Source organism: Eleutherodactylus coqui, chromosome 6 (assembly GCF_035609145.1).
Source record: "Eleutherodactylus coqui strain aEleCoq1 chromosome 6, aEleCoq1.hap1, whole genome shotgun sequence".
Lineage (NCBI taxonomy): Eukaryota > Metazoa > Chordata > Amphibia > Anura > Eleutherodactylidae > Eleutherodactylus > Eleutherodactylus coqui.
In genome coordinates, this window is record NC_089842.1 from 107,894,820 (window position 1) to 107,913,411 (window position 18,592).

Below are 18,592 nucleotides of genomic sequence, written 5' to 3' on the forward strand. Positions count from 1 at the left end.
CCTATCCTGAGGATAAATCCCAGAAAACGTCATTAATAAGCCATGTACATTTGTATACTAATCTGTATCTATTCTGTCTTCATCGTTGCAGCTTCTCTTTATGAATACACTCAAGTGAAGTCGTTTTTCTGCAGAATAAGGTAAGATGGCTTTAGTTTTTCAAGGATTTCTCGATGTGTAATGCAGCAGTTTGCATTATATTTTAATATTTGACATATAAGCCTTGTCCATTAAATCCCTGTATTTACAATCGCGCTTTACAGCCTGTGGCTTGCGACTATATAGGTCTCCTCATCCTGTTAAAGCTACAAACTGTCATGACCTGCTGGGGTTTGTAGTGTCGGTTTGTAGAGCACTTGCAGCAAACCTGCTGAAATCGCAAGTTGTTGCGAAAATGGTACACGTAAATGGGATTTTAGTTGGTGTTTATTTGTTACTGTCTTAGCAATCATCATCAGATCTAAATTGAAATGGATAGATTTTTAGTAAGCTACCTTAGATAGTCTAATAATGGGACACTTGTTTCTAGATGTACAATTTACTATACAAAAAAACCCTCGGGTTAAAGAGAAAAAAAAAAAATATATATATATATAGCCTCTTACAAGCAAATGTTACATATTTTTTTAGTGGCTGTCCAATAATCCAGAACATCTGAGAGATCCTAATAATGCAAGATAACGAGTTTGTTTCTTTTCTTTTGATCTCATGATCAGAATGATTTTAGAAGCTGCTTTCTGTCTTGAAATTGGTTCTTCTCTGACTCTTATAGATCTGGCATCTTTGAGGCCATAATTAGACATCCTGCATAATATCTCAGATGTGAGATCATATATTGTACTGTGCCTCTTTAAGTCTCTCTCATCCTGTATAATGGAGCTGTAACAAATCCCAGGCACCCGCTGTAGTTCTACTGAGTCGTCACAGTGGTGTCACCAGAGCCAAGCAGCGGTCTCCTCTTTATGTATTTATTTCCTATTTAAATCAAAGCATGCCATTAATTAAGTGGTGCTTTTGATATTATCTGCTAAGCAGAGCATGAAATGATTGTGTAAGACCAGATCTTCTGAAGCATAGCCCGACTGCTGGTGTTAGGGCCCATTTAGATGCAATGATTATTGCTCAAAAGCCATCATTTAAGCGATAACTGTTGTGTCTATCTTGCGCCCGTCGTGCAGCTTTCGTTAAAGATTCGCTCCTCGTTCGTATTTCAGTTCACCTAAAATCTATCGTTCAGCTGTTTGCATTTTGTTTGGTCAAAATGACATGGTTCAGTCGTTCAGCGATTTTTCAATGCAAACACTACACAATATTACAATGACTGAAAAGCCCAACGATTTTCGTTAGGAAAAAAACATCTGTCTTGGAAAGCAAAACCCTCGCTTACTTTTATCGTTCTAGTGAATTTCGAGTGATATGACACTTGCATAATCTTCACTGAAGTCAGGATAGATCATCAATAGTTGATCGGCTGGGGTCCGTCACTAGGGACCTCAGCTGATTGTGCGCCCACTGACAGCGCTCTAATTACACAAGGGTTAGAGCGGAAGATTCCACGCCGACCTCTGTGTAGTGGCCAACGCTTGTAACTGCAGGCATGGCTCTCACTGAAATCAACGCAAGCTGTGCCTGCAGTTACAAGCGCTGGCCACTACACAGAGGTCAGCGCTCCAACCTCTGTGTATTTGCAGCGCTGTCAGCGGGCACACAATCAGCTGATTGGTTGGGGGTCTCAAGCAACAGACCCCAGCTGCTTAACTATTGATGACCTATCCGGAGTATAACACACTGCATGAGTGTTTCTTTAGGCTGTGGTGACATGGCAACCTTGAAGATCGCAGAAGTGTTCTGCAACACAGTATCTAATGGTTGTCAATAGGATTGCGTTGTAACCCCTAAAGCAACCAGGACACGATAGTAATAGAAAATCCAAAACCCTGTTATATTTTTAGTCCTAAGTCACGCTCGACTTTGCCATAATAGACTGTCATGCAAATCGTATCAAGGAAACAACACTTCACCATGCCACCCAGATTTAACATCACACAGACTCCTGAGTACAAAGGCTAATCTAATTAGTCAGTTTCACAATGTATCTATGCCAATTCATTGATAGGCATTTGATATTTGTCCTTGTGAAAGCCTACTTTACTATAGTTCTTCAATACTTTCATAAACCTGATAACTTGCAGCAGGCTGTAAAATGAGACCTCTTCCTGTCAAAAAAATATCTCTTTACTGACACCTAGTTGACAATATGAAAATTACAATGACCTTTTTTGTTGTTGCAAGTCATATAAAAATATCCGTTTTTTAAAATTCTAATTACACATATTAGACCTAAAGTAAAATTCTTCTTATTTCTATTGAGTGTCAGCACTTCATGTTGCGTAGAGAATACTGAAAGATACAAACGCCCAGCATTCGATGTTGGTGCATCGCTTGCATCTTGTTCTCTCGAGGTGTGTAATTACATAACAGTAATTGCAATTAAATGCTTTGCCTTCTGTGGAGAAGATTAGACCAACAGCTGGCTCATCTATGGAGCCTTTAGTGGAGTCACATGGTCCTACATTCGCATATTAATGGCCCTTTAAATAGAGTTTTGTCCAGTTCATTTTTATCTCGCACCACATGTCACAACATTGACAGCGTGCAGAGGGGTAAAAGCTGCACGGTGGGGGAGCAGCTTAATGAGAGTGCTGCTGCAGCCTGATTTTTAACACTTGTTTTAAAGTCTTAAAGGAACAGTAAATCTAGAAATAAATGAAGAAAAAGATAATTAAAAACCAAAAGCAAACACTCGTCATTCTGCAGGGGCTTTTAAAAAAATGGTAGTTTTTCACTTGTTGTTGCTGCTGTGATGAAGAGATGGTTCTTACAACCGAGTTGAGGTAGTCAAAAGTTCCAACTGCCTCCCAACTTGGTTCTAAAAAGTAAAGCTCAGCTGACGTCTAAAGTTCTGCAACTTTCTTTGTTTGAATTTCTCAGCTGTTTTCAAGATCTCTGCTTGCTGTCAATAAGTATGTACTTTCATGTTTACATCTAAAAATGTTTACCCAGACCTAATATTTCTCAAAGCTGATTGTGTAGACCATATATGATGGTGCAGACTCCTAAAGGCGTATTCTGGTTGTTAGCTCATACCATCACTTTACAACCGGCAGGGGTCCGAATGGTGGGCCCCCGCTGATTCTGAGATTGAAGAAGTCCCTTTGCTATTTTTTTCCTGCACAGAGGCGCCCCCAGCGGCTCGTTCAGGTTGCTTGCAGCAGAGCCCCATTCAAGCGACTGCCTCTGGCTGCAGTTCCCTACACAGCCAGGTGGCTGAGATGGCTAGTGTGCAGACCTGATAAGTAATGGCACCGTATAACTTAGCAATTTGCCACCGCCTTATATAATGGCACTTTAACCGTGAGTAGTATTCAGCCTGTGTATCTTTTTAGTCTCTGGAAGTAAACAAGAATAGTCCCATTCACTGACAGCATGCAGAGTCATTGAAACAAAGTTGAGTAGAAAATTGCAGAACTTTTCATCATGCAATAATTAAGCTTTAATTTACATAAATTATAAATCTCTTCCGCTGTTTTATTTGGGCACCTTTTAAAGGCTGTACATGGCTAGGCATCCTCGGCGTTCTCCGTTCTTCGTTCTGATCTGGACATGTGATTTCAGTAGCAGTAACAGAATTAATTAGGCCGTTTTTTCCCTCTTGGAATTGTCTCATTCAGCCTCACTAATCAGACCCTCAGAGATCAGTGAGAATGGCCTGCCTCGTTAAGTGCTGCCTCCTTTGTGTATTTGTGGTGACACTTGTGACTGGATTCAATAGCAACTGCTGCAAATTGAACACGATTTCCCATTTAGTCAATTTACTTCCAGATGAAATGTTTGGTAATGAAAAGAAATTACTGTTAGGTGCGATGCATCCATATTATCCCCCCCCCCCCCCCCCCAAATAGTCTTTTACTAACGAACTATTCCTCTTACATAATCATACATGAGAAGTGGTAGGACCACGTTTCACAAAGTGCCGCATCTGTAAACTTCATAATGAGTCGACCTTGTGCTGAAAAGACATGAGACCCATCGTGTTTAGCTTTGTATTACATCAGATGGAAGCGGCAGAGTACAGTCGATTAAACCATGGGCTTTATGCAAAGAACGACACTGATTAAAAATAGATTGTTGGTTCCTAAAATAAACCCTTTATTATCACCACCAGACACGTCCACTCTCGTATGGCTCTCTTCCTCAGGTCGTGCAGTGTAACGTTTGTTGCCGGGTCATTACATAATACTGAAACCTTAAAGGACTTATCTACTTCTGCAACCTTAATGCTCCAATGCATCTAAAATGAAAAATCTGAAACCCTTTGTATATAGTGTTTACTTAAAAATCAAACCATTCTACCACTTTGTGTCTATATTTTGAAAGCAGACCAATGTGTCTCCATGGTTACAGACTACAAATAAAGACCTACGTAGTCTGATTCTGAATTCCTACTCCCTTGCATCGGTCTCTCTAGTATACACTCACTGGTGAAGCACAATAATGCCCCCAGATAGAAATGTCAGATTGCTGCAAAACTCTGCATCTATCCCCTTCCAATCTCGCGTATAAGTATTATGCTATACATAATAGAAAGGATTTTATTTTGATCATTTTAAAACTATTTTATACCCAAGCCTGTTGTTATGGCCTTCTCTGTCCCCTAGATACTAGCCTATTGATGGAACATGCGGGGTACCCCTCCTGGCAAGTTTGCATGCAGTTCTCTCAGTTGTGGTCTGGCTAGACATGGGGTCTTGCCACCAGAAGCCATGAAAGTGCTTTCCTAGTTGCCCTATAAATGTTTTGCAGAAGCTACTTTTGTGTCGTGGACCTCTTGCTGAGAGGTCGCTGACTTGTCTCTGCAACACACTCAAAAGATATTTTGCCCAGTTAATAGACTTTGAGCGGGGCGCTTCATTGGAATGCTAGAAGGATGGTCACTTTGATGAATAGTCAACCATCTAGGGTGTTGTGACCAGGCTGTTAGGAGGTGTTGGGTGCAGTGATTATGTAAGGGCATGCACACGGTGAACAGGCTTCACACGGCCCAGACAGACCACTAGTGGCGAGGATCACCAGCAGATCAACAGTCTTGTTGTCTGGATAGTAGATAGGTGGCAACCTCGGGACCCAAGGGGTTAGACAGGACAGTCACCTCCAACCATCCCCTGCAATGTGATCAAGGGGTGCTGATAAAGTATCATGACAGTCAAAGGCCTGCCTGGTTTCTTTACACCTAATTGGCCAGAGGCGAGGCCTGGTAAGACACTTGTCACCATTGTGCTGACAGACATAATACACTGACCACCAAGACAAACCACAGCAAGAACAAGAATACAGTTTAAAAGAATATGCATCTTTAGTAATGTGCAAGATAAATCTTACAAACCCCATCAAGATCAAACGGCTATGGTAAAAACAAAAACGGGTATAAGGCAGACAAATCGATGTTCTATAAGAGTATTGTAGAAAGAAAGCCTATATTATATCCCCTATCATTATATAAAGAATAATCAGTAAAATGTGAGGATTGGCGTTCCAGGCTGAAATCTACTGCATATCTCTAGCTGAAACCAAGTCAGGATTGGCACGGATAGTGTGAAATTTAAAACCGTTTTTAATGAGAAAATGGGGTGTATTTTTCTGCTGCGAAAGATATGCAGAATGTGCACTATTTGTGAACTTACCCTAATATACCATTTGGCCACCAGATGGCATTGCACTATGTAAGTAAATGTCAAGATGGGAAATACTGGTAATGTTTTACGATCTCCGAGATGAATATGATCTTTAATGCTGGGGAAACCCCACTTTTAAGCATTGTATTTTTTCTGTAATTTCAGGAGTGGCAAGGACCGGGACAATGAGCTCCGATACAGTCCCTACCGAATGACCCCCTACTGCATCAGAGTCTCTACCTCTCCTGATGTAGAGCCAGAGCCTTGTTGCCTCGCTTTGGTGGAAAAGATTCACTCAGGATATGAGGGTAAGCCAAAGGAAAGCTTCTTGCTTGGATTTTTCTTTAAAGGTCCATGCTTAGGGCAGACCATAATTGTGTGATCAGTTGGACCCCATCGGTTGGACTCGCAGTGAAAAAACACTATCGACAGTGATGCTCCTTCAGTATCTTTCATCCGATATTACAGTAATGGAGCGGAGTTACTCCAGAGGGTGGTGCTGTGCCTTCTTTAATGCTCAGATGGGACCCCCACTGATCACACATTGCTGGCCTATGACCTTATAGAAGCACTCATCATCATCATCATCATCATCATCATCAGAATCAGGGATTTATCTATTTTAAACTTATGGTATACTTTTATTGCAGCTCCCAGAATTCCCCTGGATAAGCGGATATTTACCACGACACATACGCCTGGTTGTGTGTTCCTAGAAGTGGACGACCGGTGAGTTGTTTTCCTTCCGTTTTGTCTTTGTGTGATGAAATCATTTGCGGAGAACAAATCATACAGCTGAGTCATCTAATTACCATCCCCGAGGTCACCATGACTATTCTTTGTTATTTACATGGCAGGAGCCTTCATCATAGCCGCCGCTGGAAGTATTAACCTCTATAATCCATGGTCTACTTCGCATTTCATTTTTTGATGCCTTCTCTGTTACAGAGCTGTACCATTGTTGGGTTACTTGCCTCAGGACTTGGTTGGAACCTCTGCCTTAATGTATCTGCACCCTGAAGACCGTCCGTTAATGCTGGCCATGCATAGGAAAAGTACGTTGGTTGAAATCTGTTAAACTGCTATTGAGTTGTAATATCATGATGTATATAGATAATTTTAGTTTCAGGAAATGCCCCATAATGAAGTTACCAAGTTCTAAAGAAAAGACCTATAGATAGGTGATAAGTGTTAATTCTGGTCAATCCCTTTAAGCAGAATATCAAAGTGGGTTGTCCAATGCTGGATGCTTTCACAGCTGCATTGGGGTCAGTTCAGGATTTCCATCTCTCTGTTCCGTTTTTGGAAGAAAGAAGCTGAAATAAAATGGAAAAAATTTGTTTTATTTCAGTTTTCTCCTCCAAAAACGGAGTAGAGAGATGGAAATCCTGAACTGACCCCAACGCAGCTGTGAAAGCAGCCTGCATTAGTCAACCCACTTTGATATTCAGCTTAAAGGGATTGACCAGAATTAACTTTTATCACCTATCTATAGGCTGAGGCCCCCACCAATTGCAAGGATGGGAGTCCTATGTTCCTCTTTACCCCACACTTCTCAGTATGGACTCACAGCACTCCCCACAGTGAGGAGGAGATGGAATGGAGTAGTGGTCACACATGCGCAATATCACTCCGTATAGGGAGTGCAAGTGCTTGGCTATATCCGTCAATCCTATTAAAATGAATGAAGGGCACGGCCACCACTCCATTCCATTTGCCGTCACTGCAGGTGGGAAGATTGACCTCACAGTGAAAAGAAGAGGGGTACGCGGGACCCCTATTCTTGAGATTGGTGGGAGTCTCATTGGCGAGACCTCCACCAATCAGACGTCTATGACTGATGGATAGGTGATAAAATTGACTCTGGTACAACCCCTTTTAATCTTAACAGATGTAGTAGAGTTGAGGTTGATCTCTTAAGGAGTTTTCACAGCTTCGACATTTATGGCCTATCTGGCGGACCCACATCTATCACACACTTGGGGCATATCCTCTGGATATGCTGTAGATGTCCAAGGTGTGGAATACTCCTTTTAATTGTTTCTTGCGGGCACCTTGATAACTCACTGAGTCCGGCGAAAAACTTCACCTAACGTATCATAACAGCACGGCCTATTGATTTTGAAGGGCAAAGTCGGGTCTGCTACAAACTAGATGCCTTATAAAAAAGACTCGCCTGTTAACTTCCTCGCTGCTCCAGTGGTCTCTGCTGGTCTTGGTTCATTTACCTGAAGTGGTCTTGTGCCGTACATGGTGGCATCACGAGCTTGTGAGGCCAGTGATTGGCTGCAGTAGTCACGTCGCTGTACGGCATCGGCAAAGTAAATAACGACTGGTGGCGGACCTTGGTATTTAGACAGCCGAGGATGTAACACGTAATTATTATAACCTATTTCCTGAGGCTAGTTGAATTTCTTCAATTCTCAGACGTCTCCCCTAAGAGAAAGGCAGCTGTGTAAACAATGTGTTTTCTTCCTCCTCTTTAGTCCTGAAGTATGCAGGGCAGCCTCCGTTCGAGCATTCGCCAATTAGATTCTGCACTCAGAATGGTGACTACATCACCCTGGACACCAGCTGGTCGAGCTTTGTCAACCCTTGGAGCAGAAAAGTGGCTTTTATAATTGGTCGGCACAAAGTCAGAACGTAAGTGTCATCGAAAGCACTTAACCACTCATTAAAGGGATTATCACTGTAGATGGGTCTTATTCAAGGCAGCTCCCATTGTAGAGGTCTGAACCCCTGAAGATCGGCTAACTCTTTAGGGAGCCAATTCAAGAAAGCGCCTGTGAATAGGAAATGTTTACTAATGAGTGGTTTCCAGTAGTGATGTACTGGAACTCAATAGAACAGTTATGAGTGAGAAACATGTTTGTATAACTATATAGTAAATAACTTTTTTTCCAGGGGTCCGCTCAATGAAGATGTCTTTGCTGCCCGAAGCACAGAAATTAACAACGTTGACAAAGAAATTAAAGAATTGCAAGGACAGATCTACAAAGTTCTTTTGCAGGTAAGGCCAGTTGTGTTCAGTTGTTTATTATTAAGGCGCTACAGTATTTTTCTACATTTTGCTTCTGCATGTCCAGTTCAGAGAGGGATTTCCGATTATGTAGAAGTAGATCTGAACTTAAGGCCCTGTTGCATGGCTCAATAATCATGCAAGAATGTTCCTTTGTCCAGTCATTGAGCTATGTGAAGTTTACCCAATCGTCTGGTGAACGAGCAAACGCTCCTTCATCTTTTGCGTAGCCCAAAAAATCATTGCTATCGTCGGCATAGTTTCCCGTGTATCATACGTATGATCGTTCTTTCCCCATGCATTCTGAATCGACCTGTGTCAAGGCCAGTATAATGAGCCCTGATCTCATTGACTGATTTGGTACTCATAATCTGGCTCCTATTGAGTAGTGTAAAAAAAGGCCTGAAAGGGGTTGCCTTACTTCCTCTGTTTTGCTGCGGGAAGCAGACAGCTCTGTACATTCCACAGTGGCCTGGGTTGGCACTGCAGGCTGAGTCTCATTCATTTTAAAAGGACTCTGTCTGCAGTGCCAACTTGGACCACTGCAAAATGTATGGAGCTGTCTGCTTCCTGCAGCAAAACAAAGAAAGTGAGACAACCTCTTTAACCTTTATAGAATCACATGGTTGTTGATAGTTTCCAGGATCCATTGTGTTCCCTCTTGCCCATCTCCCTTTCATCGGGCCATACATGGTGAGATAAAATAAACAGGCTTGTTCAGCATAGCCAATGATATTTCCATGGTAGGATAGGTGCCTGCCAAAAACTTCTAGCTTCACTTACCTCCAGTAAAGATAAATCTGTGGCCACTTTATCACCTATGGTTTTGGCCCAGATCTATCACACACTGTCTGATCTTGCTCTCACCCACACATGCACATAATGGGTCCAGTTCTGGCCTTTTATAAGCTGATACCGCTTTTTGTGCACTTTAACCTTTTCAGGCACCCATGTACATTATGTGCAATTAAAATATGTCCATCTTTGACCTTTATTGGTAAGAAATAGGCAAATAATCACTGCCCAACACTAGGTATATATACTCTGAGAAAGTCTGCAACCAGTAGCTTGGAAGCCACTTATGACTTGCGGCCCTCAGTTACTGGTTACAGTACTGTACAGCATCCACTCTGACATATCCTAACTCCAGATCAGCGCCATTTATGATGGTAGAATACAAGCAGGTGTTTCACCAGAATATCTGCAAAATGTGGCTTCTGCCCACCTCTAAATGTCGAATGTTGCTCTCATGACATAAAAGGTTGGCGCCCTCTGCTCTAGAGAAATAACTAAAAATTTAGCATTTGCCCAGAGGGAAGGCACTCGCCCCTCTCCTAAAATTATACTTGCCTGGTCCCCACCATTTCTGAGATCCATGCACTGTTATTCATTCAGAGTCAGCCGCGCTAAAAGTATGAAGACCTCGCATGGATCTCTGGAACTGTGGGTTCCAGATAAGTATAATTTTGGGGGTGGGTGCCTTACCTGTGGGCAAAAGCAGGATTTTCGGTAGGCTATCTTGCCGGTTTTCTTTTTCTCTCACTACCTGATTGACGTAGCACATTAGTGCAAGACGTTTGGCGGAACATAGTTATTTCTCCATGTATTTGTGGCATCTCGGAGCACAGCAATTATGTAAACAAGTACAAGCCTGAGAAGAGAATCGGCCGGAAGGTCTATTTAGGCCAGAGTAATTTTTTTTCCAGGCAGTTTCTGAAAGGTCCTCCATTGTTCCTTTCCGTCACAGTCATTGTGACAAGTAATTTGCCGCTGTAGAATAGAATGGCGTATTACATCAGTACTCTGCCAGCATCCAGTCTCCTCGCACAGGTCACATTTTCCTGACCAATCTAACGCTGGAGCAGGGTGACTCAGTGCCATCACATGGATCTGGATTTACAGCCTTCGTCTACACTGCCATTCAGAACTGCCACTCGTCTTTTGTCTGCGCTCCTTTCATCTATAAGTTGCCTTATTTTTTTGCATACAATGAGACATGTGTTCAGCTTCCCAGAAGCGTATGAGGGCACAGAATCGATACCTAGAAGATTTAGAGGCTTCCAAAGTCTGCATTTCTGAATTGCAATTTCCGGATTTATTAAAGTACATACATTTGTACTAGTAAATAGTTTTTCCCTCCCATATACTGTACTACAATGGAACCAGCACCTTGGTGAAATCACTTTGTGATCTGTGAAGGTCTGATCCTGCAATTAAAGGGGACACGGCACTGGTGCAGAGCCACCAGTTGTACTGGGAGGGGCAGCACAGCTACATGGAAGGGGCTGCAGTTCCCTGCACAGCTGTGTCTTCTGAACCGCGTCCTTTTTATTCTCGGGTGTTCTGAGGTTCTGCCCCCACAATCATAATGTCATTGCATATCTTGGTGATATGCTATTGCTTTACAGCCTTTTAAATAATGTTTAATCAGTACTTAATGGAAAAGTTCTTCTAAATCTTTCTAGTATACTTTCTGTATCCATTTCACACCATCTCTACTTGCTGTCATTGAATGGGAACATTCTTGACTACATCCTATACAGACATTAATTCTTCCAGTTTATGGACAACTGTAGGAGCATCTCTTTGTTCCAAACCTCCAAATAATATGACCTGACCTATGGATAGTCAGAATGTTGGTGAAATGACTGTGATCCCTGTAATGCACCCCACCAAACTGGACTTATTGGGAACTATTAAATCCTTGTGCAGTGAGCTCCCCCTAGTGGCGGCTCTCAGCAGCCAGAATTTTTATTTTTTAATCATTCTACTTCCTTTACTTAAGAAACTCTCAGCTTTAATTTAATTGAAGTAAATCCCAATGTAAGATGCAATTCCCTGGATGGTGACCACAGCAGAAGGCATTCTGGCCAGAATATTGTTCCTTTTCCATATAATCTCCTGTACAGTATGTCATTCCCATCGATCAATAGAAATGTTGGTGGTGAAAAGAAAATGTCTGTAGTGCTCTATGATTACAGAATCTGATGCTCTTCAGAAACCTAAAGGCTTCCAAGTGCTAGAGTTCTGTAGAGAACAAGCCCTAATGCTACAAAGGAACTCCTTCTTTGGTGACTGTTGTGCATACATGCTATACGGCATGCTGTCCTCACAGAGCGGTCATGTTCCAGTCTGTAAGATGGCAGCTCAGATATATGTTTTGCATTTATGTGAGAACTTCTCGTACATGGATCAGGCAGCAAAGCTCTCAATATTTCCTCATGCGTTGTGCATATGGTGTTGTGCCCCGTCATTTGTATATTTTGGCTGGATATTACATCCTCAGTGATTCCTTTTTTTTTTTCATGCAGCCTGTTCACAACAATGGCTCCAGTGGCTACGGTAGTCTGGGAAGCAACGGCTCTTATGAGCATTACATAAGCATTGCCTCGTCTAGTGAGTCCAATGGAAATTGTGTGGATGAGACACAGAAAGAACCGGTAAGGATGGTTAACTTTCCTATGGAAAGTGCAGAACCCCTTTGAACACACATGCAGTGTGTCATGTAACTTCTATTAACCCCTTAGTGACCACCCATATGTGTTTTCACATCCTGAGTGTCTGGGCTTTATTCTACAAGGTCATGAAAACACAGACCTGTAAATTAAAGCTGTTTGGGGTTTGGAAAGTGCGACCGCTCCCTGCTATGGGAGGTAGCTGACAACTTGGAGCTGTGACCGGGTGCCGCAGTGTGTGGTCCCCACTCACCTGATCGTCATTATTTAACAGATATTGGCAATCACGTGAAAGCAAAAAAAAAGTTAGTTTCATTCCCCCGGCAAAATGTCGGATGTATGCACAGAAGCCAGGGAGGGCGCAGAAAATTTAAAATCTCCTTGCTCCCGGCTACCAAACGTAAAATTGTTATTTGGAAATGAGTACTGATCAACCATAACATTAGAACTACTGACGGGTGAAGTGAAGAAGGGCTACTCTACACTGCCGTTGGGCTCTGTTAACTATCTCTGCTTCTCTGTTCCTGTTTTGGTGGCACAAGGGGTACCTGCACAATATTAGGCAGGTGGTTGGTAATGTTATGGCTTATCTGTGTAAATACAGTAATATTGTTACTTATCGTTCATCAGTTTGTTACTTTTTTCCTCTTAGTCACAGATGACTCTAAAGCAGGTGTGTACAGACATTAATCGCATCAAGAATATGGGACAGCAGGTGTACATCGATACAAGAAGCAAATCTCAGCCCAAGAGACGGGAATTACTGGACAAGGAAGTCCAGAAAGGTGAGGATGCCTGGCACCTTCATGGTTTATCTCTGTGGGTGCACTAAGCTGCAATATGGACATATTTGGCATGGGGTCCAGTAATAAAGAGCCCTGTAGCCATATAGCAGCCATCCTAGGTCTTTTATTTTAGCGCCTAATAGAATACTGTTAAGTGTAATGGTTCCACCTAGTGGTGAAGTAGGGGAGTACATATAAATAAAATGTTATTGGAGAAACACATGCATTATGAGAGTAAACCTCTGAAATATGTGTTTGTTGCAATATTTTCTGGCATGGGGGTTCAATTAAGAAGCAAAGCTTCTGACCTGGTTACCATTGCACTGTCGTTAGCCAGATTCTTGTATTCGTTTTCAGTATGGAGAAATAGCAGGTTTAAAATAAGAGCTTCTTCTTGACTACAAGGGGAGATGCACTGACCATTTATATATATATTTTTTTTCTTCTTAAACAGCCAAACCAAATCAAAATGCACTTTTGAAGCCTCATCGGGAGAATGTAATGATGGATGGACAGGCGGCATCATCGTGTGATGCATCCAGGAAAGGACAGCACATACCCTCGTACCAGCAGATCAATTGTGTGGACAGTATTCTTAAGTAAGGGCCTGGATTGTGTATTCAGGGATGATTTATCAGCATTTAGGACTGATTTTAGATTTTTAATATTTAAATCTTTTACCAATTTTCATTGAAATTAATTATATTTCCTCTCCATTTGCATCTAAAATGAAATTCATTGCATTGTTGAGAGTTCAGGTGATGGTTAATTAGTTAGAGCTTAACTTGACAGACTGTCTACTGGTCAGTATGGACTTTGCCAATTAAGGCCTAAAGGCAGCCCCTTCATTTTGGTTATTGGTAGGACTCTCCACTGCTGGACTCCCACCGATATGATCTTTTAACCGCTCTGACATTGATATTGATGACATTGAAATTGATGCACCAAAGGGCGTATTTCCTTTTAATTCTTCCTTTTAATGATTTGCATCTGCAAACTGAAGGTGTCCCAACAGCTAATTAAGCTGTTAGGACTGCTGTCACAAACCTTCCTACTAGTAAAAACCAGCAACATTTGAGTAAAGCTCAGCTACAATACAGACTGTAACGCGGGCTCACTAGAGGATGAGAGTAATGTATGCACACAGTGACTCCACCAGCAGAATAGTGAGTGCAGCTCTGGAGTAGAACACAGACTGCAACACCGGACCACTAGAAGATAAGCGATGTATTTATAAAGTGACTTTTTGTGTCGCTTAAATTCTATATAAACCCTTGTAATCCTCATATTTGTACCTTTTTAGGTATCTTGAGAGCTACAACATCCCAGCTTTAAAAAGGAAGTGTGAGTCCTCCACTAATACCACCTCTTCCTCTGAAGACGACAAACAGGGTGTCCCTGGACAGAATGACCTGGAGACTTTGGAAGGTAACAATATTATCAGTGTGGGGAATATCAGCAGCTGCCTCTATAAGGAACACCAATTTAATTTAATTTTTCCCCTTATCTCTGTGAATGTTATCCGCAGCAGCTTTATGGAACGCATCCCGCGTTTAGCGGATCTATAGCATACAATCCTAAGAGTTATTAAGATATTTGTATTCCATTAACTAATTTTATTCTCTCCAGTCAATAGAAATTCTTCTGTTTGTCCTCTTCTGTGAATTTGCTACTCTCTAAATCACTGCGTAACTGGACTGTACAGAAACGGAGTGATGGTAGATACGGCTGCCATTTCTACCTTCACAGGTTTCCTGGAGTCTTAAAGGGCTAATCTGTGCTACATTTACTTTGCTGGATCACTGCATATCTAAACAGATTTACCATTTAGGAGTCCGAATCAACTTGGTGACAACTTCACTGCACTAGTGGCTATCGGAGTTGTCACCGAGATTTTTCACAAATCTGTAGAATGGAGAAATCACTCAATGGAATTTTTATAGTAACTTGACAGAAGAGAACGAGTTGAGACTTTGATTTATTAGGATTTTTTTTTCTTTGCTGGGGGGAGGGGTGGGGATTTTTAATTCTTCCAGTTTGTTACTGCAGGTTTATGCCCACAACTAAATTATTGATAACCCATCCTCAGAATAGGTCATCAACAGTTGATTGGCTCCAGAGACTGACTCCGTACAGAGCCGTAAGCAAGTAGTTCTGTACACGTTGTAGTTGCCGGCATTGGTAATACAAGCACGGGTCCCATTGAATTCCTGAGGATGGGTCATCAATACTTTAGTTGTGGACAAGCTCTTCAAATGTCTTTTTTTATGATGCAAAGTACATTTTGAGTTGAATCTGTTTCTTGGAATGACCATTGTTTCCTTGTTCTTCCTTCATGTCAGTGGCTTGCCTGTTTTTAAAGGGGAACTATCGGTAGAGTTATCACAATGTTTTATTTGTATGTTTTGCCATGAAGGGTTATTCCCATCTTAAGTGCTAGCATCTTCCTAGGATATGCCATCAATTTATGATCTGTAGGGTCCAATCTCTAGGACTTGAGCAATCCTGAGTATGAAGAGGCTGCAGCATTCACCGGGTTTTGTTGGGTTGACCTAACAAGGGCCCCAGATCTGCCATGTAATACTGACAGGCATTGGAATACAAAAGCAGCCAGAGGAACGTATGTTCAAGTTCCCCTAGTGGGAAAACGGGGGGGGGACTTTTGCCCCCTTATTATGGCGAAGAACTTGAAACACTTTAAAGGAACCATATATATATTTGGTATCCCACACAGTGAACTCCTTTGAAACCAAATTCAAAAGCAGTGCCAGAATTTTGTGCATTCAGCCTCACCAAAACAGTAATCAAAAAGTCATTTGTACCTGTGTACCTTAAAATGGTATCAATGAAAACTACAGCTCATCCCACCAAAAATGATCCCTCTGAGCTCATTTCACAAAAGAATAAAGGGTTACACATCATAGAAGGTGGCCAGACAAAAATTATGTGCAAAAAAAAAAAGTTTTATTGTGCAAAAGTAATGAACATAAATTTGGTATCGACTTAGGCTGCCTGTCCACGGGCGTTGGAACAGGAGCCAGCAGATTTGCCGGTCTCGAGCGGAGAATCGCTATGATTCTCCGCTTGTGGACAGGGGGCCTGCGCTTTCCATAGCGCAATGCAAAGATGCCCGTGGACAGGCAGCCCTAACTGTGTCAACTATTTTATATCACGCAACGAATGTTGTAAAAACTAATCACAAAAAGGAGCAGAATTGCTGTTTTTTGTTTTCTTTTTTCCTAATTGCACCTCTCCAAAAACGTTTCCAGGCGAAAACTATTGCTAACTTATCTGATAAAAGACGGGAGCGGAAGGGGCCTAGCTGACTTAACTTCCATTGAAATCAATGAGAGCTGAAGCAGCTGTTATACTTTCAGCGCTTCCACCTCTTGCAATGGGAATGGGCATGGAAGTGTTATGGCTGGTTCAGCTAAGCTACTTCTGCTCCCGTCTCCTATAATAAACATCCGGCCCGCTGCACTGACAGCGAGGCAAGGAGATCAGGTGATCGCTGGGGATCCTGTTTGGTGGGTCCCCGGCAATTAGCTATTGATAAACTATTCTGAGGATAGGTCAGCAGTCGTTTTTGCTTCTTGTTCAAAAAAACAAACAAAAACTGTTGCATGAGTGTCATCACTCCCCTCTGATCTACTGCTGATGATGCAACAAGTAGTTCAGCATCTCCTATGTCGGTACCTTGGGAATTGTAAGCATTGCAGTATATGGGAAGGTTACTGTACTGGTCATTACACTAACAGTGGTTGAGCTTTTGATGAAGGATCTCATCATAAAGAGGACCCGGCATCACTTCTGGCATGTCTGTTTTGGAAAATATTTGTATTCCTCATAATATAATAATTTCAGAACATCTTTATGTAGAACTCCGCGTTGTGCCGTTCCTCTGTTATTCCTCCTGAATATATTATGAATACATTGACATCTGGGTGTTACCAGTTGGGAGTGTCCCTACCCACAAACTGTCCAATCAGTGCGGCCAGTATCAGAGTGTTTATTTGTAAATCTCCAGGAGGAATAACAGAGCAACGGCAGAACGTGGAGCTCTAAGGCCTCATGTCCACGGGGAAAATCAGATCCGCTGCAGATTCTCAATGGAGAATCTGCAGCGGGTCCCTCCTGCCCCGCGGACATGAGCGCCGAAAATAGCAATTTAAAAGCATTTACCTATCCGTAGCGGGCGGGGACGCTCTGCTCTTCCTCACGGCCCGGATCTTCATTTTCGGCCGGCGGATGAATTCCTGACGCCGGCGGCACGTCGCCGGCACGTCGTCGACGTGCCGCGCGCATGCGCCAGGCACATCCGCTGAGCCGAAGCAAGGGAGATGCGGCCGTGAGGAAGAGAAGAGCTTCCCGGTCCGCTGCGGGTGAGTAAATGCTTTAAATTCCTATTTTAGGTCTCCCGCGGATCCGGACGGCTTCCATAGGCTTCAATAGAAGCCCGCGGGAGCCGTCCCCGCGGGAGACCCGCATGAAAATGGAGCATGGTCCAGATTTTTTCATGCTCCATTTTTTTTTAAATCACTTTTATTGACGATCCGCGGGTATTTATGTACCCGCGGGTGGTCAATGCATCCCTATGGGGTGCGGATCCGCGTGCAGGTAATCCGCTGCGGATCCTAAATCATATTTTCCCCGTGGACATGAGCCCTAAGGGCAGATGCTCCAGAATGCTTATGTGGGGTAATGCAGGGATTTACTAAAGAGACCTATCAGGACAGGTGACCGGTCCTCTGTACAGGGAATATGTTATCAGGAAATGACCATTTTTAAAAAAAATCAAGTTTGCATATTTAACATGTATTTTATTTTCCATGTCACTATCCCTTGTATTTTGCAGTTTTCACTCTGGTCAGTAAGGGCCCTTTTACACGGCGAGATAAATTCGACTGAGCAATGCAACCAGCGCCAAAGTACCAATTGTATATTCACTTGGCAGGCATTTTCTCTCAATAATTGGATGATTTTGATCATTCATTGGAACAGAGCCTCCCTCTAGTCACCCTTCTGCTACTGCTTTCCATTCAGCAAATCATTACAAATCCTATTTACAAGAGAGCATTTGGAGCAGACAAATATGATTTTTTTTTTTTTTTTTTTAGGTCCCGTATGAAAAATCTAATCAGCGAAAATCGAACAATTTTTCACTAATTGATCAGTCGCTGCACACATTTACACTCAACCATTATCATGCAGACCACTCGATGTGAGGATTTGCCCAATAACCATGCCGTGTAAAAGGGCCCTAAGCCTAATAATAGTATGACCCTTCCTGTTGTATCCATAGTGCACACAACAGATTAAAATAGACCCATTGACTTTTATGGGAGAGTGTTGAGGGCATGCTTTGTGTCCTGTGCAGAGGTCATTGTGCAGGGAGGGGGAGGAGGTGAGTTGTAACAATCAGCTGTTATAACTGCTGGATCATATGTAAAATATATATTATTAATGTGTGTTACCTCTCATTGTCATGCTGCCTGTAATGAAAATGAGAGGTGATCTCTACAGAACAGGAAGTGTCAGGCTATAGTATTAAGCTTAGTGGTCAGTGTGAAAACTGCAAGAAACCTTTTTTTTTTTTTTTAA

The 18,592-nt window shown here is 42.3% G+C and overlaps 1 protein-coding gene across 9 annotated transcripts in view; it reads left to right on the forward strand.

The window, feature by feature from the left end:
• The window catches only part of PER3 (period circadian regulator 3), a 50,146-nt gene that overhangs the window by 16,620 nt on the left and 14,934 nt on the right, over nt 1-18,592 (forward strand). For all 9 annotated transcript variants that reach the window (XM_066607361.1, XM_066607358.1, XM_066607360.1 and 6 more), the window contains 10 exons: nt 92-140; nt 5,898-6,040; nt 6,383-6,461; nt 6,681-6,787; nt 8,219-8,375; nt 8,637-8,742; nt 12,063-12,191; nt 12,859-12,991; nt 13,446-13,590; nt 14,295-14,419. In XM_066607361.1, coding sequence (XP_066463458.1) covers nt 92-140; nt 5,898-6,040; nt 6,383-6,461; nt 6,681-6,787; nt 8,219-8,375; nt 8,637-8,742; nt 12,063-12,191; nt 12,859-12,991; nt 13,446-13,590; nt 14,295-14,419 — 1,173 coding nt within the window. The remainder of the gene's footprint in view (nt 1-91; nt 141-5,897; nt 6,041-6,382; nt 6,462-6,680; nt 6,788-8,218; nt 8,376-8,636; nt 8,743-12,062; nt 12,192-12,858; nt 12,992-13,445; nt 13,591-14,294; nt 14,420-18,592) is intronic.